Below are 24458 nucleotides of genomic sequence, written 5' to 3'. Positions count from 1 at the left end.
CCTGTGACACTACAAGGTGCTGAAATCCTTCTGAAAGATGAAATTGTGTTAGGAAGAATTTGGCTTGAAAAATAGGACTTTTCTTTACCCTATCAATAGAAAAAGTGGGGAAATGGCTAATTCAATAATGGAAGTCAATGGGAAAACAATCACATAACAAAACCATTTAATCACAGAGTATACTTTTAAAGCAAGAGACCTTTTAACGTGTAGAGGATCAGGAGGAAGAGAAGGAACAGCATTTACTATTTGGAATTGTTTTTCTATCACATGCAAATAGAGGCAGTCCTTTCCTGACACAAACAAGGCCATTCCCTATGTGATTCCAGTTATACACTTCTCAACTTCTTGTATGAGGTTCGCTAAATCCAGGCAAGTTGCCCTCAAGGTTAGATTGGAATGTCCAGGACCTCCATTGACAGTACTCGAAGGTCCATGCTTGATTTCTTCCTTCCCTGTACAAACATGCTCAGTGCACAGTGCTCTCATTCTGCCCAAAGACTTCTCCTCAACTACAATGGGTTGATGTTACATGTTTCTCTCTTGTTTATGTTTTTATGCCCGTGGTACTCTTACTTTTGTTTAGATTACAAAACTCTTGGCAACCCATACACCTTTCTAACCACCACAGGGCCTGCTGTGATTCCAAGGCAATTCACTTCTCTTTTGGAAAGCTCTGTAGGAACCTTGTGGTTCTGTGCTGAGTGTACCTGGGAAACATTCCTCATTTCCCAATAACTTTGTCTGTATGGGGCCTTTCTCCTTTCCACCTCTGCCTGGTGTTTTACTCCTTGGTGGGTTACACTTTGGTTACACATGGCCTCTGAGACTGGTCCATCGGTTGGCTGCCGCTTAAAAAGCATCACTATCACATATCTTTGCATGTCAAGAAAACTGGTAGAAACTTGCAACATTTTTGGAGTGAAATATAAACAGTTTATTCTGAGTTGTCTTATACTAAACTAATATTGGGAATTTTCCATACACACACAAACATATGCACAACTAAAAGTTTCAAAATAAAATTTATTTTTTATGCAGCAATAGCAATAATATGAGTTCAAATCTGTTGTCTGTTATCCCCTTTCACTTAGGGAACACATATCATGGTTGACCATTTTATCATACCGAAAAGGTGTATTGCAACTCATCCATATGTTGGGCCATATATAGCCTTTTATTTTGACTCTCAAATCAGTTCCCAACAAAGCCAAAGGACTCTCCTTATTTTCCAAACACCAAATCATCTTTCCATCCAACATGGGAAGGATATAATAGCTGGACTTCTAAGAAGATAAAATCATAGCCTTCCCTTCTTGGCTCATTTCAAATATGGCCAAGTTCTTCTCTGTCAGTGTTTGGAAGGATGGAGGGGAGGTCAAGGAAGTGTGGGAGACTGAGCAGGGAGGATTAGGGAGAGATAATGAGATTACTGGTGGGGGAGGGAAGGTTGTCAGCATCATAAAGAGATGCAGATTTGGAGTAAGAGGACTGGGGGTCAGGGGCACAGTTGATTTAACACTTTTGTGTCTAGATTTCCTCATCTATAAAATAAGAATACTAATACCACATCCCAGAGGCTTGGGGAATTAGAAGAGGTCTCTAATGTACAAACCGCATCCTGGGCTGGAATGAGGTGGTACTGGGACAGAGTCCATCTCTGGGCCCATACATCAGCCTGCTCAAGTTCCCACTGTCTCTCAAAAGATCCAGAATATCTCCCCAGTATAAAATCTATTGTTGATGTTCATTTCACAATTGGTAAACAACGATCCCACACTCTGATTTCCATTTTCTTCCTTTCTCTAACTTCCCTCCTTAGCTTTAAGGACGAACCCAACAATGCATGCGTGGCCTAAGCTCAGGTTTCCCATCTTTCCTGGGCCCTGGAGACCAGAGATTTACAGGTAGTGGAGGAGGTAGATGAAAATCGTGTCTCAGCATGTCAAATTGCAAGTGAAATTTCCAGTGGGCAGGAAGGAAGTTTTGTACTGTGTTTACCGAGCACCTCCCTCCAAATTCCAAGGAACAGCTTCCAAACCTGGATGTTTTTCCATGTCTAAAACTCCCGGACCATCCATTTCTCTGCTCCCTGAGAGCAGGGCTGTGAAATAGTTCACTGCAATCAAGAGATGCTTTAGTAATTCTGCTTCCCATCCCCTCAGGGTTCCTAGAGTGGGGGCAAGAGAAAAGTTTATGGTATGAGTTGATGGTGATAAGAAACTGTGAATGTGACTTCTGACTTAGGATGGGATGAAGTTGTGTGTGTTTTTAATCTCATATTTCATGCAGGGCTGGGCTGAGGATGTGGCAGGCATGGCGTATGCCCTACGTTCACTGCCAGAGGGGGCTCCCTGCCTGCCACAGGTGAGAGCCAGCTCTGGGGTGTCTGCCCCAAGGGGAAGGGGGGTGGAGGGGCCCGGCGGGGGAGGGATGGGGACTTTGTGTCACCTTGGTGGTCCCTAGGAGGACTCAACCACAGAATCCAAAACTTCCTGTCATGAATGGCATTTTCTTACATCATAAATTAAATTGCTACCAATTAAACCCTTATATGGGTTGATTTTTTATAGTGCACCTCTTCTCTGGAACACCGTACAAGAGTATAAAGTGTATATGCAAATGTCTGAGGAATCTGGGCCTCCCTGTGAAATGAGTTGAAATGAATCTGTGAAATGAGTTGGAATGCTTTATCATTCTGATATTACAAGTACATTTCAATAGTCAGATTAGGTGTGTTCCATTAAGATCAACAGTCGCCAACCCAGAACAAATGGTGTATCTTATTTTATAAATTAGACAGGAATTGTGGCCCTAGACACAATACATTTTTATCTAAATGTGTGGGGGTTTTTAAGTTTATAATTTTTACTATTGATTTTCATTGTCATATTTATCTCTCCTCACCCCTACCTTTTTCTGACTTATTTAGTCTTTATTATTCAGCAAACAACTTGTTGGTGATATGTTTGGCTACTCATTCCCATGCCCCACCTCCAAATTAAATCTCTGTTTTTAAACAATCACCCACACTCAATCTTTTGTCATTTTCTACTTTTTCCAGAGTTCATTTTTTTATTCCCCCTAATGTCAGTAGCCAGCCCTTCCTGCCCCGAGCCTTCACATCTCAAGGCGTCACACCAATGGCTACAAATGACTTTCCAATCTAAGTAAAGGAAACGCTGGTACCAGAGGAGCAAAGTGTGGTTAACTGACTCACCCTAAAACCTTTATCGTATGTTGAAGGCAAAAAATAAAGTTAAAACGCATGTCTAACCTATTCAACCTATTCTGCAACTAGGTCTTGATAATTCAACCTTTTTGGTTCCTGCAAACGACAGTCTGAAAACCCGAACGTGCTACTTGCCCACAGGGTTTTCCTCCTGCGCGTCTAAGGCCTTTGCCTCCCGTCTTTTTCGCAGTGGTCAGTGTACATCCGAGCCGCCGTCCGGAAGGAGAAAGGCCTGCCCATCCTCGTGGAGCTGCTCCGGATAGACAACGACCGCGTGGTGTGCGCCGTGGCCACGGCGCTCCGCAACATGGCCCTGGACGTCCGAAATAAGGAGCTCATTGGTATGTTCTGTCCGATTCATAGAGTCCCTATTTTTAAAAACGAGAATATTTCCCGGTGGGGTCCACGTGGTTGAATCCACATGCAGAACATATGTGCATGCAGAAGTAGTGCATTTATTAGGGGCTGCGTTTTTCCCCAGTTCTCCTAGTTTAAATCTAAGGACCTGATTTCTTTTTCAGAATTCATAGGAAAATGTGATGTTTGTTAGCATTTCTTATCCCCGCAAATTACAAACGACCACAATGCTCAGCACTGGATACCATCTTCCCATCCTTTAAATTCCTGTAGAGTTCTTTGTTTGCTTCCCACATGGTGAGCAGGGATTGTAATGGGATCCACACCACTTTGCTTCTCCTCTCGATTTTTTAATTTATTTTGGATGAGACCATACTGGCTCTTTAATCCTATTGTTTAGAGAATCTTCTTTCTTGAATTCGGTATTTAAGAAACAGGAAGGATCTTTTATTAATGAACATTAAAAAGGTCATACGTTCATCTAGATATTCAGCAAATATATATCCATGAACTACAATGTTCCAGGCCTGTTCTAGGCCCAGAGATTATTTCATCAATGAGCAAAACAGACAGGAAGTCTTGCCCTTGTAGAGTTTACCTTCAGGAGAGGGGATATGTACAATAAACAAAATCCACACATGAATCCCATTGTGTGTTAGGGACGTTCTATGGGGAGGAATGGATCTGGGTAAAAAGGACAATAATTGGTGAGGTTGCCAATTTTTTAATTGTAGTGAAGTTCCCAGAACATAAAATTAACCATTTTAAAGTATACCACTTTGGTGGCATTATTTTCGCAGTGTTGTACAAACAACACTGCGTCGTCACTGGATTCCAAAACATGTTCATCATCCTAAGGACTATCCTGTACCCGTTGAGCGGTCACCCTCCTTCCCCCTCCTCCCAGCTGCGGCACTCACCAGTGTGTGTTCTGTTTCTGTGGATTTTCCTATTCGGGAAGTTTCGTGCAAATGGAATTATGTAATATATGAGGTTATGTGTTTGGCTTCTTTCACTTAGCATAAGGAGTTGTGATTTTAAATGGGAGGTCGAGGTCAAGAGAGGAGTTGTTGGGAAGGTAACATTTGAGCCTATACTTGAAGGAGGTGAGAGTGAGACGTGGATATTTGGGGGAAAGAACATGTAAGTCGAAGGAGCTGCCTTTGCAGAAGGCCCCCTAGAAGGGGAGCTGGAAGCAAGCCAGAGGGTTCAAGGCCTTCAAGGGACCTCATGTGCCTGGGACAGAGTCAGTGGTAGGAGCCCAGGCTGGAGAGGACTCCTGGTTCCTCCCTCCATAAGTGGGAAGATGTGTAGGCCAAGGCTGGTTGATGCCTAGAGAACTAATGAACCACAGGAACCTACCTGGGAAGAGGCACAAGTCTTCCACAGACCATGGTCCTAATATAGGCATCTGGGATCAAAGAGATCATTCCAAAGGGTCATTGGTCAGTCAGTGCAGCAGGAAGCCTGGCAAGCCTGAATGCAGGTAACAGGCGTCAATGGAGGTCAAGCAGGGAGCTAGACCACCCACTGTGCTAAGGGTTCAGAGTATATAGCCTCTGGAGATCTGGGAGAAAGCAGGTGAGTGCACAAAGGGGCAAGATTTCATTTCTGGGGCAGTTGTAATACTAGGTGTGGAACCAAATTTCATACACAAATTTTACACAGATACATGAGTCCACTTTTGCTATTCAAATTCCTGAGCGTAGGCCCTTTGCATTTTTTTTCCTGCCATATCACAGTAGTCATCATATCTTCCAATAAAAAACAAAGTTTTTGCAGGTCACCAGCCATGTACTTATTCACAAGAAAACCAGACTTCAAAATTGGTATCTAATACATCAAATTATTTGTTATACTTGCATGAAGCAAACACAGTTTGATATTTATGTTTAATTTGAATTTAATTTAAATACTTGTGGATTTTGTAAAGTATTGAAACTAGGCCATTAGCTCAAAAGGTCAGAATATTCTCTCCCCGTCTACTCTTCTTTTCCTTACATAGTTGTTTCTGATAAAATCCCGCTGTTCCTCTAGAAAAATGGAGGGAAAATCAATAGCTAATCAGTGTGTACTGCCTGGATACTCACTACTTGATATTGTAAGTTTGAGTGTTTTATTTCTTTTGGTGGATTAAAATATTACAAAATAGGGAACTATTAATTGGTTTTCTAGCTTCTAGGCATCCCTCCTTTCTCAGAAGCCAGTTATCTAGCACTCTGTCGGGGGCAGGAACATTTGGAGCTCCATATTGCCCACATTAAATTAAGCATTTACTATTAAATGTCACCAGACAGGAAATGAAGCCAATCAATTAAAAATAGAAGTGACAATATCTAAGTCACAGGCTTTATGGAATTAATAACTTTTTTCTTGAATGAGAAAAGCAGAAATTAACAACAAAAAGCGCACCATTATATTCTATCTAGGAGAAAGGAAATGTGAGCTTTGATAATTCTTTTACTTTAGATATTCTGTCAAAGTAGTGATTTTTATAGAAAAATGCTACATAGAATTTATATATTGAAAAGAAAGTTGCAATGACTTTGAACCAAGAACAAAAACAATAAACTTCTATATCTTCTCTTTTCTACCAAATCTCACTCAAAGCTTTGGTGACTTGATATAACTTCATGGTGTTGAAGATCATCTATATCCTGACAACTCCAAATAGATATCTCTGGCATGAATCCCACATCTCCGTGCCTAATATCTGCACTGGATGTCTGACAGGCATCTCAAGTATAACATCTCCAGACCCGAGTTCCTTATCTTCTCCCCAAACCTGATCCTTCCATAGTCTTCCCTACAACAGCGAATAGCCATTTGTCCTTGCAGTGGTCCAGGCCAGGCACCTTGCAGTCCCCTTTGACTCCTCACCCTTAGATCCAGTCCATCAACAAATCTCATCTTCCTTCTGTATTTTCTCAGAATCTGTCACTTCTCACCTTCATTGCTTTTTTCCCCAACCTCCTATCGCCTCTCACCAGGATTATTACCATGGCCATCTACCTGTCTCCATGCTCCTACTCTCACCCCCTACAGTCTACTCTCAATGCAGAAACCAGGGTGTTCCTGTTAAAACCTTAGAACATGTCATTTCTGCAATGAAAAGCCCCAGTAGTTCCTCATCTCTCTCAGTGTAAAATGAAGGCTTTTAAGGAAAATACAACTCTGCATGATACAACTCTCTGTTCCCCCTCTAACCTCACCCTCTTACCCCTCGCTGTCACTAACTTGGCTGAGGCCACTGGGTCACTATGGTTCCCTTATGACATGAGTACAATCCATCCTGCCTCAGGGCCTTTGAACTTGCTGTTCCCTCCATCTAGACTCCTCTTTCTCCAGGTATCTATGCGCCTCAGTTCTTACCCCACTCAGGTCTTTACTCAAGTGCCAATTTCCCAACAGAACCTTTTCTGGCCTCCATATTTAAAATTCTACCTCCAACTCCTTTTCTGCTTTATTTTTTCCCACAGTACTGGTCACCTTCTAATATACAACATATTATTTACTTATCTTGTTACCTGTCCATCTCCCCACTAGAATGGAAGCCCGTTAAGGGCGGGAAGTTCCGTCTCATTTGTTCAGTGATGTAACCCATGTACCTAGAAGAGCACTTGATCCACAGTGGGAACATCATAAATATTTGCCGAATGACTGAACTAAAATTTTTCCTGTCTTACCATCATTTTGAAATGAATTCCAAATCAGCAAATTAAGTAGGCAAATTACATAAAACATCAACTGAAGGAAAGGAGTTTATACCAATGAAGGAAATCATCGAAACACCAGTTCATTTTCCTACTGAAGTTTACCAGATGTACGCAGACACTCGGGCTTTCAGGAGGAACCCAGGTCTTCCCATCACTGGTTCTGGGGTTTCAGTTTAAATCACATCTCTTCTTAGGTCATTCTTTTAGTTTGGGGTGGGGGAGGAGCAGCTACCACACCCGGGTTAGCGAATGGCTTATCTTCTTGGACTCCATTATCAGGAAAACTCCAGATAAGCTGTTGAACAATCATCACCCTACCTCACCAGCTCTAATGAGGATCATATAGTAGCACTAAGAGGAATGTCACACTTTCTGCCTCTCCTGTGTCTTCCAACTTTGCCTGTTCCCATGATTCTGTGCATGTCCCAGCTATTGGGTGGGCGGTGAGTCTATAGATAGATCCTTGTGTACTGAGTGACTTGGCGCAATTGTACAGCTTAATGCACATCCATACTTTTTTTGTGACCTTCTGAAAATATTAATTATCCTTCTGAGTGTCATCTCGTCATCAGAAAGAAGTTTTTTGTTGTTTGTTTTTAAATTAATGGTAATAATTAGCTTCAGTAAAAAGAGCTAACAATATTATATCATTTTAACCAGTTTAGCAAAATGCCACCCATTTCAGCAAGTTGACAGTTCCTGATGAAAATGGCAGATATTTATTTTAGCCAAATCCCCACCCTCTCTGCCAACAAAACAAACAAAACTCCAATAAAATTTATTTAAAAACCTTAAAGCACGTATAAACAATAGAGAGGAGAAATATCTAACACTCTCCAAGCATTGGTCGATAACCTATGGCTACCCATCCATGGAAAATAATCCTAAAGAGAGCAGTTTCATCCTGTGTGCTGTTTTGTGCATTTGCAGACAGCATAGACAATCAAGACTGTATCAAAGTAGCTACAAAGTAGAACACGGGCACCACACGTACACTTTCCCAATATGTAGATGATCTGTTCCCTGAATGCCTTGGCATCACCCTGGAGGTGCTCTCCATGCTCCCCCATACTGCCCCTTATCTCTAACTGTGCTTTTCATGACTTCTCCAGCCACACCAGTGTCTGTACCATCATTCCCGCTCACAAACCTCTGCCCCAGCTGTTTCTTCCTAGCTCTTTACTCACTGACCCCCACCCACCACTCAATGCCCAGCTCCGGGTGGCCTTCCTGCTGAAGGTTGCTCTTTGAACTCAGAGTGGAGATGGGTAGCATCCACTTGATACGAAATCTTCCCATTCGTCTTAGATTTCCATTGTGCAGTTTCATTCTTGTTTTGTGTTTTACTTTTATGTGCATGCATCACAACTCCTCCCAATGACCGAATAGGCAGGAACCTGGTGCCCTATTTATTTTCATGTCCTACAGTGCCCAGCACATGGCTCTACTTGGATGCCTGTTCAGTACCTTTGTGCCATAATAATTCACTGGTGGGTGAATAACAAGGGTTGATTATTCTGAAGGATGGATCTAGAGGAGGTTTGGGGAACCCCAAATAAAGCGAGGAAGGCATGGCGGGGTGTCTGTTTCCGCCACAGCATCCAGGGAGGAGAGGAAAGATGGACAGCTTAGATATTCACTGAAATCCAGGACTACTCACACTCACTTGTTCTGCTGCCACATTGGAAGAGCTTCGAGACTGGGTAGGAAATAGTAATGCTTTTTTTCTGTGTGCCTCGATCTTTGCCAAAGACTGGCAGAGCTGCTGCACCCTGCAGGTGGTATCAGCAAAGCTAGCTGAGTACCCTCCCTTCACTTCCCTGGGTGCTGGCTGCTTGCCACACTTTCTCTCAGGTGAGCCAGGGCTGGGATGCTGGAAGCATCCTCCCCACTCTTGAAGCCCCTCCCTGGACTACAGAGAAGGACCTTCCCCTGCCACATAGGCCTGGCGCCTCCCCAGTTTGCCACAATCCTTTCTCCTCGACCTCTCTGCTTTGCCTGACCCTCTCCCTGTCTCTGTTCTCAGTTGGATGGTTGAGTCACCACATTTGGAAGGAACTATAAGAATCCTTCTTTGATGCTTCCACACATTCATATTATCTGACCCATTCTTCGCATTTGCCCAACCTTTTCACATCGACAGCTAGCTGAGCCTCTGTCCAGACAAGACCTTCTCGATCCAGTCCAGCCTCAAAGGGAGCACCAGAGAGAACCTGACCACTCTCTGGAGTCAGGGAGGGCCGTTTCCTAGGAGAGTCTGCTGGCTCCCAAACACAGCTACCCCAGGAGAGACGAAAGAGAGAGGAGATCCAAATCTCTAGGTGTACTTAGCAGTGCCCATTTCGTACTTTCCCGTATTAATGATCCATGAACAAGATAAGGGTGATTTTTGACCTGGGAGTTAGTTATGATTTAAGCAGGAAGTCCAGTGCCATTTGTCTCCCCTCACGTGGTTTTCAGATCACCCCTTTCATTCATTCTGGGGAGTACAGGGGCTGGAAGGAGTAGAGGGGATTCCCAGCTCCTTGCTGCACTCTGCTTTAAATATTCAGATGAAAGATTTCATCTGGCCATTCTCTAGACGGGGATTCCTGGTTATCCTTAAAGGGCAATGTTCTTTCATAAATTAATTATATTGTTTTTAAGTAAATATAAATGATTAGTCTTAAAGTGAAAATAAAGACTGAATAAATAAATAAAAATAATGTTGTCAGTAGAATGGCAGTCACTCCTCCTTCCCACCCCTATCCCCCATGCCAGATCTTTATTTAGTGATAAGTTTTTTCTTTGGAGAACTGGAGGGGAAAGCCTTCATTGTATCCACACTGTCCTGAATGTTACATTTCTTTGTAAGCATTTTCTCTTTTTTTATATATATATTTTTCAATTACAGTTGATGTACAATATTATATTAGTTTCAGGTGTACACCCAGTGATTAGACATTTATATAACTTGAAATGATCGCCCTGATAAGCCTAGTACCCTCCTGGCACCATAGGTAGTTATTACAATATTATTGACTGTATTCCCTGCGCTGTCCTTCACATCCCCATGACTGTTCTGTAACTAACAATTTGTGCTTCTTAATCCCTTCACCCATCCCTGCAACCCCCTCCCACCTGGCAACTGACAAAATGTTCTCTGTATCTATGAGTCTGTTTCTGCTCTGCTTGTTCATTTATTTTGTTTCTTAGATTCCACATGTAAGTGAAGTCATCTGGCATTTGTCTTCCTCTGTCTGACTTGCCTCACTTAGCACAGCGCCCTTAGGTCCATCCACGTTGTTGCAGATGCAAGATTTCATTCTTTCTGTTAAATCATACACCATTGTATATATTCCCTAAGCATTCTTTTGCATTTAGCGATCCCCCAGCGGCATACCCACGGAATTCTAGACCTGTAAATGCTGATCTTCATCCAGACTTCGGGGTACATTTTTACCCAGTTCTCTAGTCATAAGAGCATTTTCTCTGGGGAATAAAGATATACCTAAAGCTGGGTATCTGTCTTCATGAAGCAGCATTTCAAATGCTACTCAGATCATTTCTCAAAGTTTCTGCAGCCTAGGATTGAGACGTATTCTGGTCACCATCCTCTGGGCGCTCAGAATGCTGCTCTACACCCAGTGTCTCCCAGCAAACCCAGGGAATAGAGGGCTCTAGAAATGCATGGCACACCATCAGTTAAAATATGTGTGAGAGTGTGTGTGTCTATGTGTGTGTTGTTATTGTCCCCTCTCGTGCCAGTGCGGGGCCCCTGGCATGCAGCACCCCATTCTAGAGGCAGGCCTCTCCCAGGCGGCTCATCACGCAGCACCACGGGCACCTGCTCTGCCTGCCTTGTTGACCCTGGGGAAGCTGTCCCACCTGAGCCCAGGGACAGACGGAGGTTCTGGAACCCTTCTCGTTGCAGCCCGGGGACGCTGTGTGTTTTTATTCCTGGGAACTGAAAGCTTCACTTTATTAATTCAGTTTGAGGATATTTTGGTGACATGCCTTCTCTGCTTTTCGAAACATGTTTCTTCAGACCCTAGCAGATGTTGTTTTAATTAAAACACATGCAGTTTCAATTAGTGTTTTAAAAAGAACCGTGGTTTCCCAGACAAGGTGATGTGTCAAGCACTCTTTGCCCTCTCACTCCAGTAACTGGATTTCACAACCAAATCGTGGGCAGTGGCAAAGCTGAGTGCTCTCCCCAGAACATGGTACCTTCAGACTAAGTGCCTGTGTTCTCACGCTTATCTCCCAGACCCAGGAACCTACCCTCATGAATGCTGCCTCCCTTTCCCACGCAGCCATGGGCTTCTCATTAATTAACTTCAGGCACCTGTTGGGGAATTTTGGTGGCTGGGCCTGGCAGATAAAAATTCCTTGGAAAGGTGACTTGTAAATAAATCAAACAGCCAATAATTATTTTATTAAACGAGACAATGACTCACCCCTTGGAAGTACTCCATGTGGGGAGCAGGCAAAGCTGAAAGATTTCCAGCGTTTTCAGATTCAGGGCCTCTGCTTGAAGACCTCAGAAAACGAGAGAGAGAGAGAGAGAAAAAAAAAACCACTTACCTTAATTTAACTTTTAGGTATTCATTTTACGGCTGGCCAAACAGTTTCAGAATAAAAGCTTTAGGGAAGAGAATGCGTGAGAAATGAAATGGCTCTTCTCAAATACCCCAAATCTTGAGAATCTAAAAATAGAAAAGAGGTTTTTAGCAGGCTGTTTTTAAATTGTATTCCTTCTGCGTGTTGACTGCCATCTTTTCCCTTTGCCAAACAAAGTTTTAATCATGTGGGAAGAAATTGTTCTTTTTACTCCCTGATACTAAAAATACTGGATTAGAAAATAATGGAAAAGTTTACAGATGAATACTCTTAGCTGCTTAGGCTTACGTTAGGTTGTATCTGTTATGCTGGATCATGAGGAATTACAGAGCAGGGAAGGATGGCCGTATTTGGGGGTTCTGCTAAAAAATGGAGGTAGGCTGATGCCATAAACTGAATGGGCCAGCGGTTCTTCCCTGGAGGACACCTGAGGCAGTCAGCGGAGAACAAGGACAGAGCCAACCCTAGGCGAGAGGCCAGGGTCCCAGGGGGCAGAGGGAGGCCTGGAGGCCAGCCCCCTCGCACCTCTGCAGCCAGGAGACAGGACCCAGGGGGCAGAGGGAGGCCTGGAGGCCAGCCCTCTCACACCTCTGCAGCCGGGAGACAGGACCCAGGGGGCTGGCCTGCGAAATGGCACAAGCAGCAAGAGCAGATTGTTCTCCCAGAGAAGCCTGTCTGTTCAGCCAGACTGGAGTCAAAGAGGCAGGAGGAGAGAGGGGTAGAATCAGGGAGTTCTTGACCGCACCTATCAAAATACCTACAAGTTCTTTCAAGAAACTTAGTGGAAACTCTGAGATTCCTTCTTTTATAACTAAGACACTTACTTCCTCCTTGCGTTATTGTACATAATAGCTAATTGCAAACAAGATATATACAAATAAAAACTTCTTTTTAAAATATTTTATGGCATTAGACTTTAAATTAAAACTGTCTTATGGATTAAGTTATTACTGTAGTTATTAGTAGGATACAGTTGATCAAAATAGCATATGTATCATACATCTTGATTAAAATTTTAAATATAAAAATTAATATTGTATTGGAAATGTATTCCTTAGATGGATGAGCCCTTTCATCCCAATCAATTAATGTAGTCAAAAAGGATTATTATTTAGTGCTTGAATGAACATGATTCTGTATCATTCATTTCTCAGTTTTTTGGTTTTATAGGTTTAAATACTGAGAAACATCATTCACATATATAAGCTGAAGGAAATAGATCTTTCCTTGTAGTGACAGCACTTGATTCTTTAAAGTTATGCATTTTATTTCCACATCTCTTTGGGATCCATTAGCAGAAGTTATTTTTAATTATCTACCAAATAATACCTTGATTAGGGTCTCCTTCAATGTTGGAGAAAAAAAAGAATTAGAAACCACCTTACTAAAAAAAATTTTTTTAAAAGATGAACTGCCCATTATTACAGTTGCTCCCCTCTCAGCCCAGACACTAGCACTTCTCAGAGGCCTGGGGTTGGACTCAGAGGTCGATTTCCACTCAGGAGCAGGGAAGGGCTTGCCTTGGTTTTGCACAGTCAGAGAAGGGAGGCCAGGAAAGTGCACATGGGAGTGTTTTCACGCAGGTCAGTTTTCCTTTCAGACTGCATGGGAAAATTGAGGATCTAAGAATGGATTCCCTTAAAACCCCAAGCCCTGCATCCCTGTGACAAGTCTTCATGTAGCCCATGGGAGCCAGTCTGGAGACCACTGCTCCAGGGCAGCCTGACAAGCTGTGACCTCTGCGTTGCTCCCACGTGCCAGTGGTTGATATTAGAAGAACGTGCTTCTCTGATGAACTTGCTGTATTTTTACACGTACCATTCTTGAGCTGCCACTCCCCAGAGAGAGCTTTCCACATGGAGAAAAGCAGCCAACTGCGTGGTAAGAAACACCAGGCAAGATTTAAGGATTACATTTGAATCTTATTAAGACTACAGTACCAATTTTATGCTAGATCATAATTTCTTATCTACATATAAAATATCATTTTGGGGACAATGAGTAGAGTATTTAAAAGTTCCCAGGAAATAATTAAATATAAAGAAGTCTAGCTTTCAGACTAGAAGTTCCACAATTCAGTTCTCATACCATAAAAATCTAATGTGATTGTTTAATACAGTTGTCAAGATATTGTAATTAGAAATAATTGGATATTTCACACGTTTAGCATAATTTTCTTCTTGTCTATCAACTTCCAAGGTGTGAAATTATTTCATTCATTCATTTGACCAATATTTACTGAGTGCCTACTATGTGCCAATCTCAGGAGATCATCAAAGTATCTACTTCCTGGTGGTAATGGTCTGGTGGTGGAAAGTTTCAATAAAGAAACTGTATTTACTTTCTGCTTTGGATATGAATAAAATAGCTTTAGGGATTAGAAAGTGACAAGGGGAGGAGAATCTTGAATGTGTTGGTCAGGAAAGGCCTCTCTGAGGACGTAACATTGAGCAATCCTGAGTGATGGAGTGAGAGACTTTAGGCAGATATTAAACCATCTGGATACAGAGCTTTCTAGGCACATGGAGCAGCAAGAGCAAAATCCCCAGTGCAGGAGGGAGCCTAGCATGTGGCAGAAACAGTGACAACGCCAATGCTGAGGCCAGTGGAGGAGAGGGGAAAGGCTGGAGATCGTGACGGTGAGTGAGAGATGCCTTAAGCCTGGATAAGGACCCTGAAGTATTTGGGAAGGAAGAGCATTGGGATTTACATTACTTCAAGTCCTCTCTGGCTGCTGGTTGGAGACTTAGATTACAGGGAAGCAGGAAGGCCAGGGAGGGCTTGATTTGAGAAGTCTGAGGAGACCACACTGTGCTGGACCACAGCCGCTGCAGAAGAGTGGGGAAAGTATTTTGAAGCAGGACTTGCTGATGGATAGAGTACAAATTGCTGTAACTAGGAACCTGACAGAGGAGACAGGCTGGTAGAAGCCAGAGTTCGGTTTTCAACGGAAAGTTTGAAATATCTATTAGACATGAAAGGGGAGATACCCAGCAGGAAGTTGGAAATATTGTTTTGAATCTCAGGGCTGATATATTAATCTGTGTATTATCGAGGGGAAAAAGATACTTAAAGTCATGGTCCAATTGTTTTAATTCTCTAAACACAGAAACAGCTACCGAAAGCCTAATCTTAAATTAAAATGCCTAGCCACAGGTAGACAAGCATTTCTTGGCTCATTAACCAAAGATAGGTTTCTTACATAATTTTCCTCTTCTTAATTTTTTTCCCTTTGAATAAAGCGGACAAGAGACAATGTTGTTTCTTTGTTTGAATGCTACTGGAAAATAAGAAGACCGAATATGTTGAAATAATTTGAGAATTATCTATAGGTCATCTTGTGAAGCACTTTTAGATTTGTCTTGTTTAGTATCGAAAAGAGCAACCTATGCACACAATACAGTTGGGGCATCTTGCCTGTTGGCCACCCCGGGAAGAGGTATGGTGTGGGGGTGGGGTGGGAAGAGGGCCAGTCAGCTGAGACTGATAAACAGTCTAGATTTCCACCCACTGGTCTAGACCCTTGTTGGATATTATTTATTTTACTTTTATTTCCTAAGTCTCATTATTTGCCATGGTCACGCTTTACTACTGAAATTTTTATCTGTCAGGTAATTTGTGTGTGTGTGTAGTCATCCCTTCTTACAGAGCTTCAGGGAATAGATGAATTTCTGTGAACAGGACAGCATACCTACTCATTCTGTCTTGTTCAGTTTTCCATGTGGCAGAAATTGTTTTAGGGGTCTATGCATGAAGTTCCAGGTAATTTACCCATGGAATATATTATAATGAAAATAAATGGAAATGCTTCTTTGCTAGTACATTTATAAACACGGCAGGGGTAGCTACCTCCCCTTGACACTACTCATACAGATGCTCTGATAGTGAACTTATCTTCCGTTTTTCAGCTGTGTGCAGGTCTTGGCAGGAGACTTTGTCAAACATTTAGAAGTGAGAATAGCCTGCGGTGAGGCAAATGCTTCAGGAGATATAAATCTAATTGATAGAGGACCCTTAGAGGCACCTTGTAGTCAAGCTCGCCTTATTTTGCAGGAAAAAATATTTTGCTTCCTCCTCTGTTTTCAATCCTAGGTAAGGCTCCTCAAAATAACAATTCTATTTCTATTTCTATTTATAGGTGTGGATACAGATATAAGTATAGATATAGGTATTGGAAGCAGAGAGTTTCTGTAATACTCTTTCTTATATATTGAATGCTTTTTTCATTTGAGTTTTAGTTGGCTATGAATTAATGATTTTCTTAATCTTACATATAACTGGATCCCTGTATGCCACCAGCGTTTTTATAAGCAATGTGATTTTTGTCACAAGACATTTTTAGAGATTTATGTGACTCGTGTGAAACAGAAAATCATGGTGGGTCTGCTTTCAAATTCCCAACAAATTTTTTATGGGTTTTTTTGCTCATAACTGAGACCAGCTCTGTAATATTGATGATCCACACAACCTACCCCATTAATCAATCAATATACCCCCTGTTAGCTTCCTGTTTCCTCTAGTTTCCTAGCTACTCTGTCAATGAAGTCATTTTCTGGTTTTGATAGCCCTGGTTTTGAAATCAGTCCTCAGACAGCTGTCCTGTACTTAGAAGCATTTGAATTAGAGGAAGGATATGGCAAAGGCATATGACTTTCTATAATGCAGATTAAAGGACAGGCATAATTATATAGAGAGACATATGTCAACAGCAATAGAGCACAAGGCAGGGATTCCATACACAGTAATTAAGTGTGATGTGCTCACTAACATGTAATCAACTTCAAAAATACTTAGAATGACACATGCCTGGACCTGACCCCAAACCACCTGAGTCTGGGTCTCTGGCATGGAGCCTGAGCATCTCTGTTTCCAAAGCTTTGCAGGTGATTCTGATACACAATCAGGGTTGGGCATCATGTATATTGTGTTGTGCTTGTTCTTACTAGATCAACCATTTCCTCTCATGAATGCATACTGCCTTTTTCATTCTTACTGGGATACTTCTTACTGAGCTTTAAATTATTATTTACAAAGTGTATTAACACCTTCAAAAGACTCAAGTGCCATTTAGATTGTGCAATGAACTCATGAATGTAAAATACATAAGCAACTTGGAGGGGAAACAATGTCATTATTTTGAAATAAGTTATGTGAACTATATCAGGCTCTGTTAGACACTAAAAATAGGAATGAAACAATTTTTCCCAGATTCATTTAAATTCATGTATTCTGCATCTCGCTTGTCAATATTTCTTCAGTAATGATTTAAGTTAATTCAGTCAGTGAACATTAACTGAGTGATTACCATATTCAAGGCATCATGCTAGGTGCTATGATTCAATGGCAGGTGTTTATTTAGATTCTCAGAAGAAGATTCGCAAATAGAGTTTAGTTGTGAAGGACCTATTCTCAGAAATGAGAGCTGTTATTCAAACATTTAATTTTGACTCATACATGTACTTAGCAAAGATCTGAGTGTCCAGGGTCCCAGCATGGAACTCAGTCCTCATGAGTGGGTGTAGCTAAGACCCCCCACTACATGTAGGCTGTGAATATGGGAGCTGACTTATTCCTGCAGCCAGGAAACCAGCTCACACCCAACTTTATATTGCAGGTTAACCCCCCTCCATCACCTCTGTCTTCAGCACACACAGATAACCCACCTTGAGTCAATCCTGTGTAGCCATGTGACTTGTGGCACTCCCTACTGTGGTTTCTGTCACACGTCACTGTCCACCACAATCTCAAACGTAGGTCAATAGCTGTTCAACTCATTCTTTGCTCTTCCCTACATGTGTTTTCTCTCCCTAAAGCCAAAGTCCACTTAGTCCACAGCACCACCAAGCATAGCTTTCCTCTCAAACAACCCATCACCGGCTACCTTGAGCCATGCATGTCCTGGCACACCCAGCTCCTGGCTTCATATTGTTGAGATGAAAACTTTTCTTCACCAACTTAGGTCCTAGTGATGTAGTGATGGGGGTGGGGGTGAGAATTATTGACAAAAGACAAATTAACAGGGAGAAAAACAAAGTTTATCCATGTGCCTACAGGATGCTCAATAACCTGAGTAATTCACTGAATAGCTAGGAGTAATGGTTTATATATCAGCTTAATAGGGAGCAGTGGGAGGTAGGGCTTTGAAGGGACACATATGGAAGGTATGGCAGTTTCTATCAAGTTTATTTATGTGATTTCTCATCCCAGTGCTAATGGTCAATTTCCTTCTTGGCTGGAAGTTCCCCAGAGAAAGGACTTATGGCATCTTCCTTTTCAGAAGCTCTGCCTTTAGTCAGATAAGGGAAGCTCAGAAAAGTCTCCTCTCTGCGTCGGCTGTGTCTCCAGTGCCCCTATTTTAAAGTCATCTTCAAGCCATTCTGTTGAGTCCCTTCACCCACTCAGGAGTATTTGTTTAGCTTTATTTATGGCTACAGCTCCTATGTCCTTGACCCTACTTTCTCAGGCCCTTTTACTTTTTTCTTTCCTCAAGCCTGTGCCATAAAAGAAATCATTTTATATACCTTGAGCCTGTGGTATAAGAGAAATTATTTAGGCCTTGCTGGACCTCAAGCAAGAATTCACAGTACAGGTGGGAAATCTGCCCCTTCGCATCACTAAGCTTCAGCAAGGCAAATAACAGCCATGAAGCCCATGCGCTGTTCTCAGAAAGCATGTCAGGGCTCTCATTCTGCTGCTTGACATCAGAGAGTATATTAGAAGGAAAAAAAACAGAAATAAACAGGCAATATTTTAGAGGATGGAAATGTAGCTGCTCTTTGAATGCATATAAATAGAACCATCTGGGCCCACTTTGTGTGGGGCAAACAGCTCTTCATGAGAATATTATTATAATACAGAAAAATCAGTGGTACCCTGACAAAAGGCCCTGAGTCATCCAGAAAGTGTTTAATTACGTTGACTGTATAGCAAGCCTTCAACTTTTACACTGAAAATGCTCCAGAACTTCAGTGACAATGTGCCAGGCAAAAGGCAAGTGCTCTGTCGAGGAAAAGCTGGAGATGTGAGTCAAGGAGTCGGGAGGCAAGGACTGGGATTTGCTGTGAGGTTGGGGGCTGAGAGGCGAGACAAGGGGGCCAGACTCTGAGTTGGGATTTGCAGGGAACCACTGACAAGGTAACAGGAAGTGTGTTTTTCACCCTGCCCTTGGTACTTTGATAACCCTTTCAGTATATTTTCCCCTTGTTTACCTTTCTCTCTTGATGGGTGTGTTGTGCATTTTCTAGCTTGGATCCCTTAAACTATTTGCCTTCCTTGTGCCTTTGTTTCTTTAAGTATGAAATAGAGATAATGATAGTGTTGACCTCCTAGGACTATCCTGGAAAATAAATAAAGACACACAGAAGACTTAGAACAATACTTGGGACATGGCGGGCCCTGAGTTGATGTTCATTGCTGTGGTTACTCTCATGCCCCAGAGTAATAGTGGCAGTACTAGTTCTAATACTAGTTCTGGTAAAAGTTTTTTACTTGCTTCTGCTCCTTCCTAGATTGCTCTTGGTTCAGGGGAGGCCTCTGTTCTGTGAGGAAGAGATTAAAAACTTTCAGCGTAGGATTTAAAGTTATCCCCAGCTTACTGTGATGAGGCCTTTTTTCCCAAATCATATTTCTCACTTTATTGCAGGCACACATCTTTTTTTTTATGAAGATGCTTAACTTTTCCCAATAAGAAATGTACTCCTGTCTCCAAGATTCTCTTTGTGGGCATCATATCACTAGTCTTCCAAGAAGCCCACTGGTAAATACTAGAACAGTGGGGGAAGGTGTTGGCAATAAAGAGCTATCTGCAAATGACACGAGTAGCTGGAATCCCAAGGACCTATAATTATATGCTACACATGTGTAGAGTTTGATAAAAAGAGAGAGCCTGTTCTATTATTCCTTAATTTTAAGAGGAAAAAACTGTCAAGAACTCTCGGCTTTAATTACTGAAACAAGCTCGCCTGAGACCAATTCAGACACATGAACGCGAACTAGAAGACCAAATACATTTTGTGACCCAGAGCATGTACACTCTCCACAGGGTTCTGTCTTTCTGGGTAAGCGTGTCTCCCTTTGATATGCCACTAACGCTGCACTGTCTAAATGGTGTTCCCCAAAAAGGGCCAGTTCGTGGTGTCTTCAGTGCACCATAAAGAATCTCAGGAAAAAAGTACATTTTTAGGCAAATCCTTTGAGATGATTCTCAGGAAGGATTTGAGTGCATTATCCAGTGTAGGTGAATTCCTTCTTGTATTGAATATGCTTTGCTTTATACTAAAGAGCTCAGCCTCTTCCTACAGACATTGAAATTCATCTATTTCACTCGTGGCACCATTTTAAGCCTTTTTTTAACCCCCTCTGGAACTTCTCTGATAAGCTTGCCTCCACTTACAAAAACATCAAAGCCTTGAAAGAAATTCTTAGAGGAGAGGAAAGAAAAGCACCTTCGGTTTAAGTTTCAAATGAGACCAAATTGATTAGTCATCTGAGAGTAAGTTGGCCTGTTGGTGAGCTTACAGCAAGGCCTCTTCTTATTCTGATTTATCTCTGAGACTTTCCATAAATTGCCTGCTTTCAGTCCTCTTTCCGAATGGCCAATTCAATCTGAAAGGAAGCCAGCCACTGCCCTATTTAAGTCTTGTTTATTCTAAATTATAAGAAAGAAAGTAACTCATGGGAAAAGGGCATTATAGGCACAGACCAAAAAAATAATGCCTTCTTAATTAACATATACAAACCTTAAGTGCTACGCAGTGATTTTTATAGCATATCTAATGAAGGGCAAGCGCAAAAGGCTTGTTGCCTCACGTGCCCTTGAATGGGTTCAGAACAAGCCTCCCCAGAAAGTGCCACTTCAGTATATGGATTATTTTGAGTTAATGACAGTTGAAGCCCAAAGGATTCAGGAAGAGCGTTTACCTCCTTCCTAACTGCCTAGCAAAATTTAGAAAGAGGGCACAGTCCAGGAAGAGAGCTATTACCAGAGATAACTACAAAGAATATGGGCAGGGTGTGGGGAGCTCAGCAGGGCCTGTTTGTCCACAGCCCTCTCTGTGTCCCCTTGTCTCCGCATGGCATGACAAACATTTGTATACCAATCATTTGCTTCACCCATCTCCCTGTAAATTGTCTTCCTCCCCTGTAAAGTCACAGACTCCTAATCCCTTCTCCTTAGCTCAGGATGGCATAAGCCTCAGTTGCCTGACTGCTTGTGGTTCTCATATGCTTATGGGGCCCCTGTACATATGTAATTAAATTTGTTTTTTTCCTGTTAATTTTTCTCATGTAAGTTTGTTAGAACAACCTAGAAGGGTAGAGGAAAAATTCTTCCTCCCTGACAGCCTTCTCAACTTCAGTTTCTAGTAGGAAAACAGTGGTTCCTGTGAAGCCTAATGCTGGCTCCCCACATGGCCTGTTACTAAAACAAAGCTGTATTTATTGCTCACCATGGCAAGGGACAGCGCCATTCAAGAGAGCTTTGTCAGTGTCTTGAGTGAGGGGACATCAGATTTTATTGAGAACTTGATCTGCTTTAAGACAGTTTCAGGAGTGATAGGAGCAGGAATTCAAAGTCATAGGGTACAAATGGGTGGTTCATTCGTTCTACTAAAGACTTGATGGGCCTTTCCACAAATTTCTACATTGAACAATGAAGTTACTTGCTGGGCAAGAATCTCCTGGAATAGGAGGTGCTGGTCATGAAGACAGTGAGATAATAAAGTGATGTTAATGAAGACAGGAGGCTGTGCTGTGTCCTTGCTGTCCAAGCTGTGTGCATGTAGGAAGGGATGGTGGGGAGTTGGGAGTGGGGGGTGGGGGTTTCGGTTCTCCAAGGCCTGCAAGGAGACATGCATCTCCAGAAATGTTCTCTTTCATCATGGACAGGTAGACTGATGACATTGCGAGGAAATAGAGGTTCAAGTAATACAAAGCTATCAATTACCGCAATTTGCTTTTATTTAATTTTAACAGCATTTGGCTCTAGTGTCTCCACCTCTGCACCCACACTCAAGTACTACCTCCCAAGTTGGCATGGAAAGTATGACGGGGGATCTCTGCTCTCAGGGAGTGGGTCCTTCCACTGGAGATGAGCACCAGCCGATTTGAAACCACACTTACATATCCACAGACGTTTGTATTACAGTGCATCCTCTAAGGGCTGTGGGAATTCCCAGAAAATAAACATAACTGAGTGACATGCTGATTAAATACATAGCTTTAAGTTGTGAATAAATAATAAGTTAAAATTGAGTATTTTTAAAGGAAAATTTAGTTTGAAGTTTCTTCTCCGTTGATTTAGGACACAAGTCTGATCATGTCACTCCTGTTTGTCTTTCAAATACATCCAAAGTCAGCAAAATCTCAGACTATCAGTAAATATTTGTTGAAAGAACAAACAGTTGGTTTTCACACTTTAAATTCATAGAGAGCAGATATTACAGGATCTATATCTATAAAAAATCTAATTCTAAAAAGGTGAAGGGAAATATCTCAATTTTCATAAAAAGAATGTTTTGCAATTCTGATTTCTCAGTTATTAGAAAATTTTCATATACCCTACAAACTTCTTTATTAATGTCAAATATCTGTATTTTTCTGTTTCTTCTTTCTTACTGTCGGTAGACATGCCAAGAGACGTTCCAAATGTGTGAGATTGCACCAGCGGCTCATGATGTGGCCACAGCTCCTGTCAGGGCCAAGGTTCTGGTCAATTCATCTCCACTCCCACTACCAAGATTAGTGGCATTAACCAGGAGACACCTCTCCAGTTTCCACATGCTTGTTGCCCTGGCCAAATTTCAGTATGGCTGATTGCTTGTCCTCCATCCAGAATTCTCTTCAACTTCAATTAACTCTTATACCTGCATGTTCTACTCTTTGTGAGTGCCCACTGCTGCTCTTAACCACCACCCAGGTGCTGTGGATGGCAGCATTTTTAAGTGAAGAGCCTGGTTGAGACCCTAGAGAAAGCCACTAGCCAATCTGGGCAGTTTACTTAAGACTGTACATGTTCTCATGCTGGACCATGGGTGGGTGGTGTGGGTATAAACAGAGACCAACCAAATGAGAAAGACAAAGGCTGTCTATTCTGAGCTTCCTATAGCAGGGGAGTCGGCCACCATCTCTTGTGTTTGGCAGAGACTCATAGGCAGGCAGAGGAGTGGGGAAGCTCCGCAGCAGAGAACAGGGAAGGCTCAGGGCTGCCCTGAGGGGAGCCTGCTGGCCTGGGGAAGCAGGCCAAGGGCTAACTAGAAGCAGGGAGTCCTGTGGGATTGGTAAGGGGAGCACATTTGGCTTTCTCTGGTTGGTCCTAAGTTGGTTCCTAAATTAGGGAAGATTCCAGTTATTAATCAAGTCCTGGCCAGTTGGGGCCAATTTTTACAGAAGTTGCCTAGCTTCCTGGATTGTCACTAGAGATAGCAATCGGGTTTCCTGCAAGTCTGATTCACACCAGGCTGGCTTCCTGGGTTTCTAGTAGGTAGACGTAGGTTTCCTGGGCAGGTTGCTGAAGGTTTTGGATCAAAATTCTGCTTTTACACAGGGTCTGACATCTGTATATTCGGTCTCCCAGTAGGGATACCTGTGAAAGTTATAATATAACAGGGATCTCTGATTCTAAAATACACCTTATTTTAAATGGGTTTTTAGTTACAGTTGTAATAAAACTAAACATAGCCAGGCAGTGAATTATTGGAGTGAATTACCTACTGCAGATTTTTCCTCCCGTCAGTGTTAAATATCCAGGCTAGTCTATGGCAGCAGGCACTAATTATAAAGGAAAGCCTTGCAGAAATATAAGAACCAGGGAGTTAGCGAATGAGAAAGATACAACATGACTTGGTGTCTCATTGGATCTATTTTCCACTGGGACCTGAGTTGATGGATACCTGAGTTTGTCTCTTTCAAGAAAATATTCACGAGCTCTAGGTCTAAAGGTCTAGGGACCAGCAGATCAGAGTGGAGACAGAACATGGCTTGAAAGAGGGAAGAAATCTATCAGATTGGTAAGGAGGAGAGAAGAAAGAACATCCGTTAGAATTCCATGGGCTAAATCATTGTATGGTCTAAACTATTGAAATAACAGATTGCTAAGACTGGATTATTGAAGTAGTCCTTTTATTCAACTCACAGACTTTTTCACTGAACATTTATTAGGTACCACTATGAGCTTAGAGCTGGAAATCTCCATTATTATTTGTTAACAGTTGTCTGCAACCTCACAGGGAAAACAGTACATATCTTTACTAAGAGAATGAATAGCTTGTGTCTTACAAATTTAGTACTTAACTAAAATGACTACCAGGAGATAAAAATGACGAGATATTACCTCCTTACGGAAAGAGCACTCTCTGTGTTACTTTTGCACAGTGGTATCATTGAAACCAATTACTTGTTGATCACATACCATGCACAAGGGACTGGGTCGGTGTCTGGAAAATAGAAAGTATTTCCAAGCCTGGAGGAATTTCAACAAGACTATAGCTAAGGGATAGATACATAGGCCTGCAGTGCATCAGTAGATGGTAAACGCACCTCCTAGTATAAACTCA

General features: G+C 42.1%; 1 protein-coding gene across 3 annotated transcripts in view; it reads left to right on the top strand.

Annotated features, from left to right (window-relative positions):
• Window positions 1-24458, top strand: part of CTNND2 (catenin delta 2) — a 688120-nt gene that overhangs the window by 611009 nt on the left and 52653 nt on the right. For 2 of the 3 annotated variants that reach the window (XM_081131846.1, XM_081131845.1), the window contains one exon: window positions 3423-3573. In XM_081131846.1, the coding sequence (XP_080987972.1) occupies window positions 3423-3573 (151 nt within the window). Of the gene's footprint in view, window positions 1-2292; window positions 2368-3422; window positions 3574-24458 lie in introns of all 3 variants that reach the window. The other variant, XM_081131844.1, reaches the window with a different exon arrangement.

This window comes from Miniopterus schreibersii (genome assembly GCF_964146895.1).
Source record: "Miniopterus schreibersii genome assembly, chromosome: 3".
In the NCBI taxonomy this organism is placed as follows: Eukaryota; Metazoa; Chordata; class Mammalia; order Chiroptera; family Miniopteridae; genus Miniopterus; species Miniopterus schreibersii.
This window is presented reverse-complemented; position numbering and strand designations above follow the sequence as displayed.